Source organism: Rhinoraja longicauda, chromosome 39 (assembly GCF_053455715.1).
Source record: "Rhinoraja longicauda isolate Sanriku21f chromosome 39, sRhiLon1.1, whole genome shotgun sequence".
Taxonomy (NCBI): Eukaryota; Metazoa; Chordata; class Chondrichthyes; order Rajiformes; family Arhynchobatidae; genus Rhinoraja; species Rhinoraja longicauda.
In genome coordinates this window covers 258665-274448 of record NC_135991.1, presented here as the reverse complement: position 1 = coordinate 274448, position 15784 = coordinate 258665, and the positions used below count along the sequence as shown (strand labels likewise).

Here is a 15784-nt window from a genome sequence, read left to right as displayed (position 1 = left end):
TGTGGTGAGTGTGGGGGAGTCTCTAACGGTTTGGGGTAGTGAGTTCCATAGGATGGGAGCAGCGATGGAGAAAGCCCTGTCCCCCCAGGATCTGAGTTTAGTCCGGATGTGGGGGGATAGGAGATTGGCAGCGGCAGAGCGGAGGGTGCAGGTGGGAGTGTGCCTGTGGAGGAGGTCGGTCAGGTAGGATGGGGCCAGGTTATGGAGGGCTTTGTAGGTTTTGAGGAGGATTTTGTACTGGATTCTCTGGGGGATGGGGAGCCAGTGGAGTTTATAAAGGACGGGGGTGATATGGTCACGGATCGAGGTGTGTGTGAGTAGACGGGCAGCGGAGTTCTTACTCTTTAAAGAAGCTACCTGTCCCGCTGAGTTACTCCAGCATTTGGTGTCAATGCTTGATTACATATGGTCCTGGAGCTCTGTGTTCTGGGTCTCGGGAAGGGGGCGTGGATTACACAGATATCGGTGGCGACCTGCATGGAGCAAAGAAAACAACCTGGACTAAACAGTGTCCGCGCCCTGGCACAGCGGTCTGGATTACTCCAGTTCCGGGGTCCCAAGCCGGAGATTGGCAGTATCGCGTCAACAAAATTGGTGAACATGCAAAGACCAGAAGGCACAGCTTTAAGAAAAAGATTAAAGTTCAATTGAGCTGTCTGGGACACGTGTTTCTTTTAACCAGAGGGTTTCGCGTCCCTGAAACGCTCTTCTAGTGCAGGTGGTGGAGGTTGGTTGTATCATGGCTTCTATGAGGCATTTGTATCAACACGTGGACAAACAAAGACTTGCGGGATTTGCATCATGCGTAAACAGATGACATAAATATATCTTGACATCATGTTCGGCCAAGAAATGATGGGCCGAACTTATTTTTCCTGCGCTGTACATTTCCATATTCTATGTACAAATGCACCGGTCAGCGTAAAAATATATAAACCACAGTTCAGAATGCAGAATTATGTTTTTTTTAATTTATTACGTGTAACGCGCTGAACCCGAAAGGGTTTTTTAAAATTATGTTATTGAAACAAAACAGATAACAAATAATACACAAATGCAATCATATCAAACTCAAGTTCAAGAGATAGGGCAAATGAGCATTTGCATCAATTTCGGAGATGTCACCCATTCCTTCTCTCCAGAGATGCTGCCTGACCCGCGGAGTTACTGCAGCATTTTGTGTCGACCTTCGATTTAAAACAGCATCTGCAGGGGAGGGTTCAACTCATTAAAATACACGGCGGCAGGATGCTTGAATCGGAATGGTTACGATGAATGATGGGCAATCGCAGGCAAATGGGACTCACGTCGATGGAGCATGGAGGAGCTGAGCCCCAGGACCAGATTCCGTGCTTTGTGACTCTGAATTCCGCACGTATTCCATAACCTGCCCTCAGTGTGTAAGGATGCGGTTATCAAAGTGGAATTAGTGAAAAATGGGTGATAGATTTGTCGGCGCGGATCGAAGGGTTAAAGAGCTTGTTTTTGTTTGTGTGTGTAGCATGTCTTTACGAGTGAACAAGTGCACGAATTACCCTGAGTGGGAATTTCACCGCGTTCATCAGCTCCTGTCTGAATTTACTCTGGGTCGCCACGTATATACACGTGTTGGTGCAGGTACTGAGAAGCTGTAAAAACCCCGACGTGATTCTCGTGATATAGTAATAACCGGTGGGGGAGAGGTCATATCCGATCTTCGCAATACGCGTAAAGATGACAAAGACAGCTTGTGGTGCCCACAGCAATATGAAAGTGCCCGTGATACTAAAGAGTAAAACAATGGATTTCCTGCGGTTCTCCATCTCCGGGTCCTTGTCATTCTCTCCGTTGCTGCGGCCCCGGAGACCCCTGCGGACTCTGCTGGCCGCTACAATCCGCCTGACCGTCAGCACATTGAGCAGAAGGATCAGAAAGAACGGGAGACAAGGGGTTAGAACGCGGTGTGTGACATCATATGTGATCCATGCAGACGATGTAAAGAAGGTGGGTTTAGCGTAGCACAGCCAGGGAAGATTATCAAACTCGTAGCCAGTCTCCAACGTAAAACACCAGGGGATATTCTCCAAACAGCCCAGCACAATCACTGCCCCGATAACTGCAGCCGCCGTTCTCTCGGTACAATATTTTATTTTCAGCTTCTCACAACAAATGGCCACAAACCGATCGAAGGTGAAGGCTACCGTCAGCCAGACAGAGACCGCGGTGGTTGCAAAGACCAGGAAATCGACAGTCGTGCACACGGGAGTAATGTTGAGAAAAGAATAAGGGAAGTGAAATAGAATAGTCAGACGTAGAAACGGATCAGTGATGCCGACCAGGAGATCAGACGCTGCCATGGCCACCAGGTAGCGTGTGATGCATTTGGAGAGACCGCATTTACCTCGACAGAGTATCACTATCGCCAACAGGTTCACTGTGAAGGGGAGAAGAAATATTACTGACACAAGACCTGCACAAATGTATCTGAGCAACATTGTCTGATTGGAAGGTTTTCAAACTTGGATGCGTTGACCAAATGACCCGAAAATGCTCAGAGACTGCAGCGTTTGGGTCACGGTGCGCACGCAACCCATCAAACGCCAATGTATATTAGGTTCACAGCTTTTAATTCCGTCCACATTCTCATCAACTGCCCTCCAGATTGCAGCATCCATCCACACTCAGGCCCGTATTGTAGTGGGAGAACCATTAATAGGCAGGTCAACTGCACGTGGGAGGAAAGATGAGCGCAGCCAGGAATAGCGCGGAGTCGGAGGACGACCGATGAAACATTGCACATGTGGAGATTGAACCTGCATCTCCGGAACTGTTGCGACATCGGCAGTACTGACTGTGGCGCGGTGGCGAGGATGTAGAGAGAGTGGCGCAGTCCAGGATAAACAACGGGCATGACGTACACACTGCGGCAGTTACAGAAGGAAAATGGATATCTGACGAAATTAAACAAGTTAATTATTGAAACAGAAATAAAATGTTTGTTTAACGTCGGCAGCGCCGGAGTACTTCACGGAATGTCTCACAGCATGAGCACGTACATGAAAATCAAAGACAAAACAAATTACCGAAAACAGCGACAGTCGCTATGGTAGGGTAATATATATTTTCAATTCGATAGATCAATGGATATCCCATAGCTGTGAGACACAATTAACTCCTGTGGCTCCGTCAGTCCGTCATCGCCGCAGCTCTGTGGCCCTGCCTTCTGGTGCGCACCGAGATATACAGAGCGATAGGTCTCCAGCGACAAGAACTCATACCTGCTGATCATCATTAGTGACGCTCAAGAAACAAACACCTTGAGTCACTGCCATTGACTGCACCATGGGAGATGACAAGCAAATAACTTGAGGATCGAGTAAAAAAACAAAGCGGGTCGCTGAAAAAGGAGTCTGAATAATGGTCACTATCCGAAACGTCATATCACATCATATATATAATAATAATAATTGTAATAATACATTTTATTTATATAGCGCTTTTCATATACTCAAAGACGCTTTACAGAGATTTTGAGAACATAGGGAAATTAATAAATAGATAAATAAGTAAATAAATAAATGAACAGAGAAAGGAGACAGTAGGTGAGGTGACCTTCAGTGGTTGAAGGCAGTACTGAACAGGTGAGACTTCAGCGATGTTTTGAATGTGGTGAGTGTGGGGGAGTCTCTAACGGTTTGGGGTAGTGAGTTCCATAGGGTGGGAGCAGCGATGGAGAAAGCCCTGTCCCCCCAGGATCTGAGTTTAGTCCGGATGTGGGGGGATAGGAGATTGGCAGCGGCAGAGCGGAGGGTGCAGGTGGGAGTGTGCCTGTGGAGGAGGTCAGTCAGGTAGGATGGGGCCAGGTTATGGAGGGCTTTGTAGGTCATGAGGAGGATTTTGTACTGGATTCTCTGGGGGATGGGGAGCCAGTGGAGTTTATAAAGGACGGGGGTGATATGGTCACGGATCGAGGTGAGTGTGAGTAGACGGGCAGCGGAGTTTTGAATGTATTGAAGTTTATTGATGATTTTTGAGGGTGCGCCATAGAGGAGGCTGTTGCAGTAGTCCAGACGGGAGGTGATGAAGGCGTGGATGAGGGTTTCTGCAGCTGTGGAGGAGAGGGATGGACGGAGACGGGCAATGTTTTTGAGGTGGAAGAAGGCTGTCTTTGTGATGTGTTTGATGTGTTTGTCGAAGGAGAGGGTTTGATCAAGGATGATTCCAAGATTCCGGATGTGAGGTGAGGTGGATACTGGGAGACCATCAATGTTGAGGATGAAGTTTTGGGTGGATTTGGTGAGCATTTTTGGACCAATGATGATGATTTCAGATTTGTTGCAATTGAGTTTGAGGAAGTTTGATTGAAGCCAAGATTTTATTTCAGTAATGCAGTTTGTCAGTGTAGAGTGTGTGGTGGAAACAGGCCTTTTCGGCCCTCCAAGTCCGTGCCGCCCAGCGATCCCCATACATTAACACTATCCTACACTAGGGACAATTTTTACATTTAACCAGCCAATTAACCTACATACCTGTACGTCTTTGGAGTGTGGGAGGAAACCGAAGATCTCGGAGAAAACCCACGCAGGTCACGGGGAGAAGGTACAAACTCCTTACAGTGCAGCACCCGTAGTCAGGATCGAACCTGAGTCTCCGGCGCTGCATTCGCTGTAAAGCAGCAACTCTACCGCTGTCATCTCCACACGTTCTCCAAAAATGCTGCCTGACCCTCTGTTACACCAGCACTTTATGCATGTTTCACTGAAAGTAAGAATTCATGCTTTCCAATGAATTGATGGTCCATGACACTAGGTTATTTCATTTAATGTTGGTGTCATTTCGATGAGTATCACCATTGATCCCGTCTACCACTCCAGCTATCGTATTTTATTTCCAAAAATAAATCATCATTCACGCCACGGTGTCCCTGATATTGCAAGACAGATACTGAAATATTCGTTTGAATTTCCATTCGACATTTCTTCCTCACATTTTTGACCACGAATAGTAGTGGTGATATAATGCTGCTTTCCCGCATTGATAACCGCATCTGCTCCAACAGTCCCCGGTCCAGGCGTGCTTCTCACACACTCCCTTCCTTCCATTAATCCCAGTTCCACTGAATATCGACCCTGATAAAATATTACTTTCGAAGATAATAACAAGCATCTGCAATTACTGCTTTATGCCAAAGATAAACACAAAACACTGGAGTGGCTAAGCGGGGCAATTATATTTTATATAATGGCAGTTTCTATACCGTCTCAAAGTCCAACTTCGATAGCCATTACTGCTCGGGATGGAGTGGAGGTATGGCTGATGCAAACACCGCACTCTGAGATAACAAAAACAAATACTCCAAACGCTGTTTCTTGACTAATTGGTCTTTATTAACGTAGCACACATCAAAAGAGTAATTCATAACTTTTCGTTCTTATCAACTGTTTCTTCTGGAAACAATACAGTCGAGATTGTGTAGTCGTGTGTTCGTGGTTGTGGTAGTGTGGTCGTATGGTTAAAAACTGTATTCTCTCCATCCTCCGAGACTGAACTGACACCCAATCTCTCTGGCTACGGTAGCCTCCTCAGATGTAGGCACTCCTCATTACGTATCAAATCACACCCACAAACATGCAACAACAAAAAAACAGAAACTAGAAATATTAAACAAAGCCATAATATAATGATAGTAACCAATTTAAGCGTAATTGGCTCCTACACATCGGCCCCTAATTGTTCTCCGTATACACCGAAGCAATTATCAATAGATATTAAACGGAACAATAAAAGCTTACGAAGTTGCGACAACATGTGACTTCTTCCGCAATGCCCGATCTGTTCATAAATATGGCGTCACAGCAATGTTGAAATATGAAAGTTCTTCGAGAGAATAATAGGATGCTTAGCCTCTTCAGGCATCGCTAGTTTATTCAGGCGACCAGCTAGTCTCAGAATTCCTTTATCCAGTATTGGATCAAGCCTATATAAATGACAACTTCTTTTAACATCATGCTCACCAGATTGTAATGTTGATAGCGCTTCCTTGTATCCTTGTCTTTGACAGAAAGAGAAGGCTGCATTTTCTGCCTGAAAAAGATTACCATGACATGAGAATTGTCCCCGGTATGAGGCCTTAAAGACTTGCATCTCTTTGTCAACCTTTTCTTTCAGCTTGTCAGAATCTGTTTCAAGGCTGCTCATAGCAGCCCGAGTTTCCTTTCTCTTACGAGTCCGCTGCAAAAGCATTGTATTTACTTTAAGAAACCAAGCTACCACAGCTTTTAACTTATTCCATGAGGAGAAATGGTAATATATCACATGTAATGGTGGTGCTGGCTCGAAGGGCCGAATGGCCTACTCCGTCACCTATTGTCTATGGTCTATTGTCTATTGTTTATTAAATAGTTTGTTCAATCCAATGGATCCTTGATAATGGCGTTCACTGAGATGTCTTGCTTGATCTCAGTATTGTTAGCAGAGATTTCAGTTTCTAGGTTAAACCTTGGCCATTCTCGCTCTGTTTTACAGAGAAACTCTGGCCCACTGATCCATCTCTTACTGCTCCATAATCGGTTTGCTGTTAATCCTCTCGAGGTTTCATCTAGAGATTTTCCTTGGTATTAACATACTTCCACTGTGATACATTAGTAGCATCCCTTACAAAAGAGATCCTGTTTGCTACCAATGTTAGGAAGCGTTTGTTTTCATTGTTGATGTACTTAAGCACTGTCATGCTATCAGTCCAGAAGGTAGATTCCTCCAGCTTAAGCTGCTGTTCTGTTTGCAGTAATATGTCAATTCTGACAGCTAAGACTGCGGCTGCAAGCTCCATTCTGGTCATTTGCTTCATTGGTGCCACTCTGGCCTTTCCCATTAAGAATGCAGCATGTACTTCATTGTTATCAGTTTCCAGTCTAAGATATGAAACTGTACCGTAAGAATTTTCACTTGCGTCAGACAAATAATGCAGCTGTGCAAATTTGATTCGGCCAAAGTTTGTAGGCTTCATACACCGGTCCACCCTGAACTCCGAGATCTTGTCGAGATCTACTAACCACTCTGTCCATCGCTGAGAGAAGATTTGCATTGTACTCTCATCCCATTCAAATTTCTTCTTGCAGACATCTTGTAAAAATTACTTGGCTGGTAGTGTAAATGGTGCAAGAAATCCCAACGCGTCGTAAAGAGAACCAAGCACGGACAGGATTCTCCGTCTTGTACATGGTCGTTCTTGAATCGAAATTATGAACTTGAATACATCTGTTTCAACGCACCAGTGCAATCGCAAAGCTCTCTCCATGGGCAGATTGTCTTTGTTCAAATCCAACTCCCGGGTCTCCTTGGATCTGTTATCCAGTGGAATGGTTTCCAATACAGCACGGCTGTTGCTGATCCATTTCGATAGCATGAATCCTCCCTTATTGCAGAGGGAAGTCAGATGTTTTACCATTTGGATTGCTTCCTGTTCCATCGACATGGATTTTAAACAATCGTCCACATAGAAATAGCTCTTTACGGTGTTTGTCACTTCTTCTGGAAAGTGAGCTTCATTGTCCTCGGCGCTTTTCCTCAATGCGAAGTTTGTATAACTTGGTGATGACACTACTCCTGTATTCAACGAGATCTTGTGGTGCATCACCATCCGGCCACCATAGGAATGGCAAGGAGTTAACATGCTTTTCCGATACCTTGACCTGATGAAACATTGCCTTGATATCCGCCATCAAAGCCACCGGCGCTCATCTGAATCCGAAAAGAACTCCGATGATTGAGTTCGTTCGGTCTGGATCTTGCAGCAGGTGACAATTAAGTGATTTACCCTTGAAAACCGTAGCACAGTCGAAGAGCACTCTTAAAGTTCCTTTATTTGAATGATACCCCCAATGTGTGGGATGTACCAAAGCTCTCCATCACATCGATTCAGCTGGTCTTCTAGTACCATTTCAGCATAACCATTATTAATCATCTCCGTGAGGAAAGGTGGATATTCTTCATGAAATTTTGTATTCTTGCCAAACGCGTTTCAGATCCTAAAGGCGTTGTTCTGCAATGCAGCGGTTAATCGGCAGACTAACACTTTCTTGTTTGAAAGGTAAGTCTAGGCAATGGTGCCCTTCTATCATCTTTACTGAGTGATTACTAATTTCCAAAAAGTTCCCAACATCCCCTCCATCTACTTGAACCACCCTCCTCCTCCTAACCCCGCCTCCATCTCCCCCTCCCCCCATTCTCCTCCCACCCCCCCCCTCCTCCATCCCCACCCACCACCCCCTTACCTACTCGGCCCCCTCCTCCCCCCCAACCCCCTCCTCCTCCTCCCCCACACCTCCGCCTCCCCCACCCCTTCTCACCTACGCGATCCCCGTACTCCTCCTCACCCCACCCCCCCTCACCGCTCCATCCCCCTCCTCCTCCCCCCATACCCGCTCCTCTTCCCCATACCCCCCTCACCCACTCCATCCCCACCCCCTCCACCCCCCCCTTCCTCACCCTTCCCTCTCCCTCCACTCCTCCCTCCTTCTCCTTCCCCCTTCCTCCTCCCCATCCTCCCCACCTGACGCTCTCGTCACCCCCACCCCTCACCTCGCCCCCTACCCCCATTGGAAAGAGGAGAGGAAAGGGGAGAGGGAAGGGGAGAGTTAAGGGGGAGGAAGGCATTGAGCACGGCCGTCCCGTCAGCCGGCAGGGTTCCCTCCCCTCTTGGAGCGGAAGAGGCGACTACACCTCCCGGCGGTCAGGAATGTCAGGCGCGAGGCACGGCGGGACAGCCGGCGGTGCTCCCGGGGGTGGGGAAAGCGTGCATTAGTTAAAGGTCCGGGGGAGGGGAACGCATTAGTTAAAGAACCGGGGGAGGGGAGCGCATTATTTAAAGGCCCGGGGGGGGCGCATTAGTTAAAGGTCCGGGGTGGAGCGCATTAGTGAAAGGTTCGAGGGGGGGGAGAGCATTAGTTAAATGTCCAGGGGGAGAGCGCATTAGTTTCGGTCCGGGGGGGGGGGGGGGGGGAGTGCATTAGTTAAAGGTGCAGGGGGGGAGCGCATTAGTTAAAGTTCCGGGAGGGGGGAGCGCATTCGTTAAAGGTCCGGGTGAGGGGGAGCGCATTAGTTACAGGTCCGTTGGGGGGCGGGAGCGCATTCGTTTTCCGTCCGGGGGGGAGCGCATTAGTTAAAAGTCCGGGGGGAGCGCATTCGTTTTCGGTCCGGGGGGGGAGCACATTAGTTAAAGGTCCAGAGGGGGGAGCGCATTAGTTAAAGGTCCGGGGGGGGGGGGGGCAGCGCATTCGTTAAAGATCCGGGGGGAGCGCATTTGTTAAAGGCCCAGGGGGGGAGCGCATTAGTTAAAGGTCCGAGGGGGGCGGGGGAGCGCATTAGTTAAAGGTCCGGGGGGGAGCGTATTAAAGTTCCGGGGGGAGGGCGCATTAGATCAAGGTCCGGGGGGAGGGGTGCGCATTAGTTAAAGGTCCGGAGGGGGGGGGCGCATTAGTTAAAGGTCCGTGGGGGGAAGCGCATCGGTTAGAGGTCTGGGGGTGGGGGGGGGGGGTGGGGGAGTGCATTAGTTAAAGATCCGTGGGAGGAGCGCATCAGCTAAAGTTCTGGGGGTTGGGGGGGCCGCATTAGTTAAAGGTTTCGGGGGGAGTGCATTAGTTAAAGGTCCGGGGGGGCATTAGTTAGTCCGTGGGGGGAGCGCATTAGTTAAAGGTCCGGGGGGGAGCGCATTTCTTAAAGGTACGGGGGGCGCATTAGTTAAAGGTTTAAAGGTCGGTGGGGGGGGCGCATTAGTTAGCATGCTAGTATGACTTGTCCATAGTTACCTGGTTTCTCTTTGCAGCCAGTTTAGATGGTTGTCAAGAATTATCGCAGGGAGGTTTTTTTCAGCTGAGGAATCGGGCAGCTGATGGGGCTTATTTCAGAGAAGTGGGAAGTGTTTATTTTGGGAAGTCAATTCAGGTCCTGACCTTCACTGGGGAGTTTGGTCGAGCAGATGGATTAAACTTTCACAGATCTGTGTAAGAGGCATCACAGGTAAATAGGTGGCGCAGAGGATTTAAGGCATCGACCCTCATCAGTCAGGGAAATAAATATAGACGTTGGAAGTCTATGTTCGGCTGGTCAAGAAATTTCTGTCTCTGATCTCAAAACTGCATCTTTCCGTTTCAACGTGTCTCAGTTAGCGCCGTGAAAGGGGGTATGCACTCTACAATTACTTGACAAATGCGCACAGCAATTAAGTCGAAGATAGACACAAAATGCTGGAGTACCTCAGCCGGCAGGCAGCATCACTAAAAAAAGTTATAGGTGACGTTTCGGTTCGAGATCCTTCTTACTTGTCAGTCTGAAGCAGGGTGTCGACCTGAAACCATCCGGACCCATATCCGGACCCATCACTGACCACATTGATAATGTCACGGCTTGTCCAGACCCACCACTGACCACACTGATAATGGCACGGCTTATCAAGACCCATCACTGACCACACTGATAATGTGTCAAATTATGTGTCGTAAAAATGTGTCAAATAAACCTTTGCTCAAGTCCGCCTTCACCAACCTGATCTCCCTGTGGCTGAGCACTTCAACTCCCCCTCCCATTTCGAGTCTGACCTTTCTGTCATGGGCCTCATCCAGTGCCATTGTGAGGCCCACTGGAAATTGGAGGAACAGTACCTCATATTTCGCTTGGGCAGCTTGCAGCCCAATGGTATGAACATTGACTTCTCCAACTTTAGATAGTTCCTTTGTCTCTCTATTTCCCCCCTCTTTCCCCTCCCCTTCCCAGTTCTCCCACTGTCTTCCTGTCTCCACCTATATCCTTTCTTTGTCCCGCCCCCTGACATCAGTCCGAAGAAGGGTCTCGACCCGAAACGTCACCCATTCCCTCTCTCCTAGATGCTGCCTGACCTGCTGTTACTCCAGCATTTTGTGATACCTTCGATTTTGTACCAGCATCAGCAGTTATTGTCCCACACTGATAATGTCACTGCTTATCCAGACCCATTACTGACCACACTGATAATGTGATTGCTGTTACCGACGCACCACTGACCGCACTGATAATGTCACTGTTTATCCATACCCATCACTGACCTCAATGATAACATTGAATAAATGTACTTCCTTTGAATACATGTACACCCTTACCCAGGATATCTCACTACCGGGAGGAGGTGGCTGATCTGGCACTCTGGTGTCAGGACAATAGCCTCCTCTTGAATGTCACTAAAACGAAGGAGCTGATTGTGGACTTCAGAAGGGCTAAACATCCAAGGACGTACACGCCACTGGAGATAAATGGGTCTATTGTGGATAGGGTGAGCAGTTTTAAATACTTGGGAGTCCGCATCGCAGAGGATCTGACATGGGCAACGCACATTGACGCACTGGTGGGGAAGGCAAAGCAGCGCCTTTACCACCTTAGACAACTGAGGAAATTCAGAGTGTCTCTGAGGATCCTTCATTGCTTCTACTCTGGGGCTGTAGAGAGCATCCTGTCCGGCAACATCACAGTCTGGTTTGGGAACAGCTCTGCCCAGGACAGGATGGCCCTGCAGAGAGTAGTGCGTTCGGCAGAACGCACCATGGGAACTACACTCATCCCCCTGCAGGACCTATAGATCAGGAGGTGCAGATTCAGAGCAAGCAAGATCATGAGGGACCCCTGCCATCCCAGTAACGGAGTGTTCCGGATGCTACGATCAGGCAAACGCCTCCGCTGTCACGCTGTGAAAACGGAGAGGATGAGATGGAGTTTCTTCCCACAGTCCATCAGGACTGTCAACTTTTATAACTCCAGAGACTAAATTTTTGTCTACACGATAGTAACGTATTAACTTTATTTATATGCTGTAACTGTAATTCTTTTTTGTGCGCAATCCACAGGCATTGCCACTTTCATTTCACTGCACATCGTATATGTGTATGTGACAAATAAAGTTGAATTGACTTGACTTGAATTGTTGCCCGGAAACAGGTTTCGGAGCTGTCGGGGGAGTTTGGGCAAGCCAGGACTACGGGACTGCTTCAGACTACTTTTGGACTAGGCAGTTGCAGCATGGGACCCATACACAATTAAAAACATTTCTTCGATCGAACGTGTCCAAAGGCAGGCAGCTCGTTTTGTTACAAATACCTGTGAGAGAGAAGCGAGTGTTACCGAACTTCGAAATTTATTGGGGTGGAACACTCTCCAAGACAGACGTAAAGCCCGCCGTTTGACCTGTTTTTACAAAATGTTAAATGGTCTGCTCGACATAGATTACCACATCTACACCAAACCCAAACCCATCAGGAGTAGATGATGGCATTCGATTCAATTTGAGATCCCAGCTATCAAGACAGATATGTATAGCAATTCATGCTTCCCTCGCACAATGAAAGCATGGAATAGTCTTCACACTACTATAGTTACTCAACCTGACGCAACTACACTTCAGGCAGCTCTTCTCCAAGAAGCCCTTCTTGCTTAAGTCCATACTCTGCCACCTCCAGTTTAAATTCCATTTGGAATATTTTGGAGGACCAATAACCAAGACCAAGACCAAGATTAGCTCAAACATCTGCCTGTCAACTGCTTAAGTAAAGTGTTTTTTTCAGTTTCTACGTGTACCAGATGTACACAGCATGAAGGGAAACATGTTCTCATGCATTTCATGATAAATAGGCAAAGACATGGTCGGTGTGCGTGGCAGCGCTCTCTGAATTGCCTTGTGGACAGGCCACAAGGATGAGTTGGTCATTTGCCTCCAGACAAACCTTGTTGTCTGATTAACATCAACCTGTCGACTGGTCTGATACCATTCACCACAAAATAAACTGCAGATTGAGCAGAGTTTCACCTTGTCTTAGAAAACATAGAAAAGTGTTGTAGGAGTAGCCCATTCATGATTGATCATCCAGAATCAGTACCCTGTTCCTAGCTTCTCCCCATATCCCATATCGTTTGACACCGTTAACCCCAAGACCCCCATGTCCCTTGAATACATCCAGTGAAAGCAATGCCTTCTGTGGCAGAGAATTCCACATATTCACAACTCTCTGGGTGAAAACGTTTTTCCTCATCACAGTCTTAAATGGCCTACCCTTTATTCTTAAACTGTGAGTCCTGGTTCTGGACTCACCCAAAATGGTCATTTCCCCCCTACATCTCGCCTGTCCAATCCCTTAAGAATTTTACATGTTTCTATACGATCCACTCTCATCCTTCTAAATTCCAGTAAATTTAAGCCCAGTCGATTCATTCTTTATCATCAGTCCGCCATCCCGGGGATTAATCTGGTGAACCTGGTTACGCTGCACTCCCGCAATAGCAAGACTGGCCTTCCTCAAATTTGAATACTAAAACTGCTCGCAATACTCCGGGTGTGACCTCCTTGCTCCTGTACTCAAATCCTGTCGCTATGAAGGCCAACATGCCATGAGCTTTCTTCGCTGCCTGCTGTACCTGTATGCTTACTTTCAGTGAGTGACATGCAAGGACGCCTTGGTCTCGTTGCATCTCCCCTTCTTCCTAATCAGACACCATTCAGATAATAATCAGCCTTCGTGTTCACCGACTGGAACTAATATTTCCCACTGGGCGCAGGGCACAGCAGAGTTTATCAACTGCCTCTTTCTTAGATTTGAAGCAAGCAATTTAAATTTAATTTGGAGCATTATGTGTTATTCGTTCAATTGTTAATGTTCAAACATTAGCAAATTTGCGGATGACACAAAGCTGGGTGGCAGTGTGAACCGTGAGGATGATGCTATGAGGATGCGGGGTGATTTGGACAGGTTGTGTGAGTGGGCAGATGCATGTCAGATGCAGTTTAATGTGGGTAAATGTGAGGTTATCTATCCACTTTGGTGGAAAGAACAGGAAAGCAGATTATTATCTGAATGGTGTCAAGTTAGGAAATGGGGAAGTACAAAGAGATCTGGGTATCCTTGTGACGATTCCGGTTCTTTATGTCAATCTAGTTCAATAATAATTGATCCAAACACTTGCTCTTCAATTCAAACCTTTAATGCAGCGCTGCGATGATTCCTCCAATTCTGCTCCTACAGCGCTCACGGTCTCCGAAACAGGCTGGGACAAACATACTCATACATACCAAGACAATGTTTATATAGTTTCCAAACAATAGAATGGTGGGGGCACAATTGAGGGGCATTGTTCAATTGAGAGACATTGTTCCAACATGTTCATCCAATCACAACTAGCCCCGTAGGCACTTCCCAGTCCCCAGTTACGACCAGTCCCGTACATCCTATTGTTGTATCTGCTGGAACATTATGTGATTATGGTGTTAATCACTTCTCAACCGTCCATGGTTTCACAACTTCTCGCTTACGAGCAGAGATATATCAGACAACAGCAAAGCAAGCAGTGAAAATTGTTTCTAATTAACCTTTACCCAGACGGCTATCTTTTTAGTCCTTGACTTGATCAGACTTGCTTCGTATTTTATCTTTATTCCTCATTCCCCCCTTTTGTCAATTTATAACAACTGTCAGGGCGAAAACTCAGCAGAGACTCATCTGAGGCAGGTTATATAGTCATCCGAGTATATACCTGACCTCGTGGTGCTTTATAAGCCCCTTGAGCCTGGCCCAAGCGGTGTTCAGGGTCGAGAGGCTGGTGTGTTGATCCCGCCTCTGATTCCTACTCCTCTGCTGGATCTCATTCACTAGCCCTTACGGTACCCAGTGATTAAGATCTCACACGGTCACATCGTTTAGTGACATCACACGGTCACATCGTTTAGTGACATCACACGGTCACATCGTTTAGTGACGTCACACGGTCACATCGTTTAGTGACGTCACACGGTCACATCGTTTAGTGATGTCACACGGTCACGGCGACATTCACAGTTTAGAGACCAAAACTGCACACAATCTTCCAAAGCCAATGGTATGTTGGCCTTCATAGCAAGAGGATTTGAGTTTAGGAGCAGGGAGGTCCTTCTGCAGTTGTACAGGGCCCTAGTGAGACCGCACCTGGAGTATTGGGTGCAGTTTTGGTCTCCTAGTTTGAGGAAGGACGTCCTTGCTATTGAGGCAGTGCAGCGTAGGTTCACCAGGTTAATCCCCGGGATGGCGGGACTGTCGTACGAGGAAAGATTGGAAAGACTGGGCTTGTGTTCACTGGAACACAAGGCATGTTGGACTTCATAGCGAGAGGAGTTGAGTATAGGAGCAAAGAGGTCCTTCTGCAGTTGTACAGGGCCCTGGTGAGACCGCACCTGGAGTACTGTGTGCAGTTTTGGTCTCCTAGTTTGAGGAAGGACGTCCTAGTTTGACTTTAGGAGCAAGGAGGTCCTTCTTCAGATGTACAAGGCCTTGGTGAGACCACACCTGGAGTTTTGATCTCCTAGTTTGAGGAAGGACCTCCTTGCTATGGAGTATAGGAGAAAGGAGGTCCTTCTTCAGATGTACAGGGCCCTGGTGAGACCACACCTGGAGTACTGTGTGCAGTTGTGGTCTCCTAGTTTGAGGAAGGACCTCCTTGCTATTGAGTCTAGGAGCAAAGAGGTCCTTCTGCAGTTGTACAGGGCCCTGGTGAGACCACATCTAGAGTATTGTGTGCAGTTTTGATCTCCTAGTTTGAGGAAGGACGTTCTTGCCATAGAGGGAGGACAGAGATGGTTCTCCAGATTGATCCCTGGGATGGCAGGACTTCCATATGAGGAAAGACTGGGTAGACTGGGCTTATACTCGCTGGGATTTAGAAGACTGAGGGGGGATCTTATAGAAACATATAAAATTCTTAAGGGAGAGAGAGAGAGAGGGGAGAGAGAGAGAGAGAGAGAGAGGGGGGAGAGAGGGTGGGG

General features: G+C 47.4%; 1 protein-coding gene across 1 annotated transcript; it reads right to left on the bottom strand.

Moving 5' to 3' along the window:
* Positions 1 to 1508: 1508 nt before the first annotated feature.
* LOC144611074 (putative G-protein coupled receptor 139) lies at positions 1509 to 2474 on the bottom strand. The gene has a single exon (XM_078430156.1). It carries the CDS (start codon positions 2472 to 2474, stop codon positions 1509 to 1511), a length of 966 nt encoding a protein of 321 aa, XP_078286282.1.
* Positions 2475 to 15784: the final 13310 nt, after the last annotated feature.

Excerpts from the sequence above, each read along its gene's own strand:
- LOC144611074 (XM_078430156.1), bottom strand. The coding sequence starts at position 2,474 with ATGTTGCTCAGATACATTTGTGCAGGTCTTGTGTCAGTAATATTTCTT.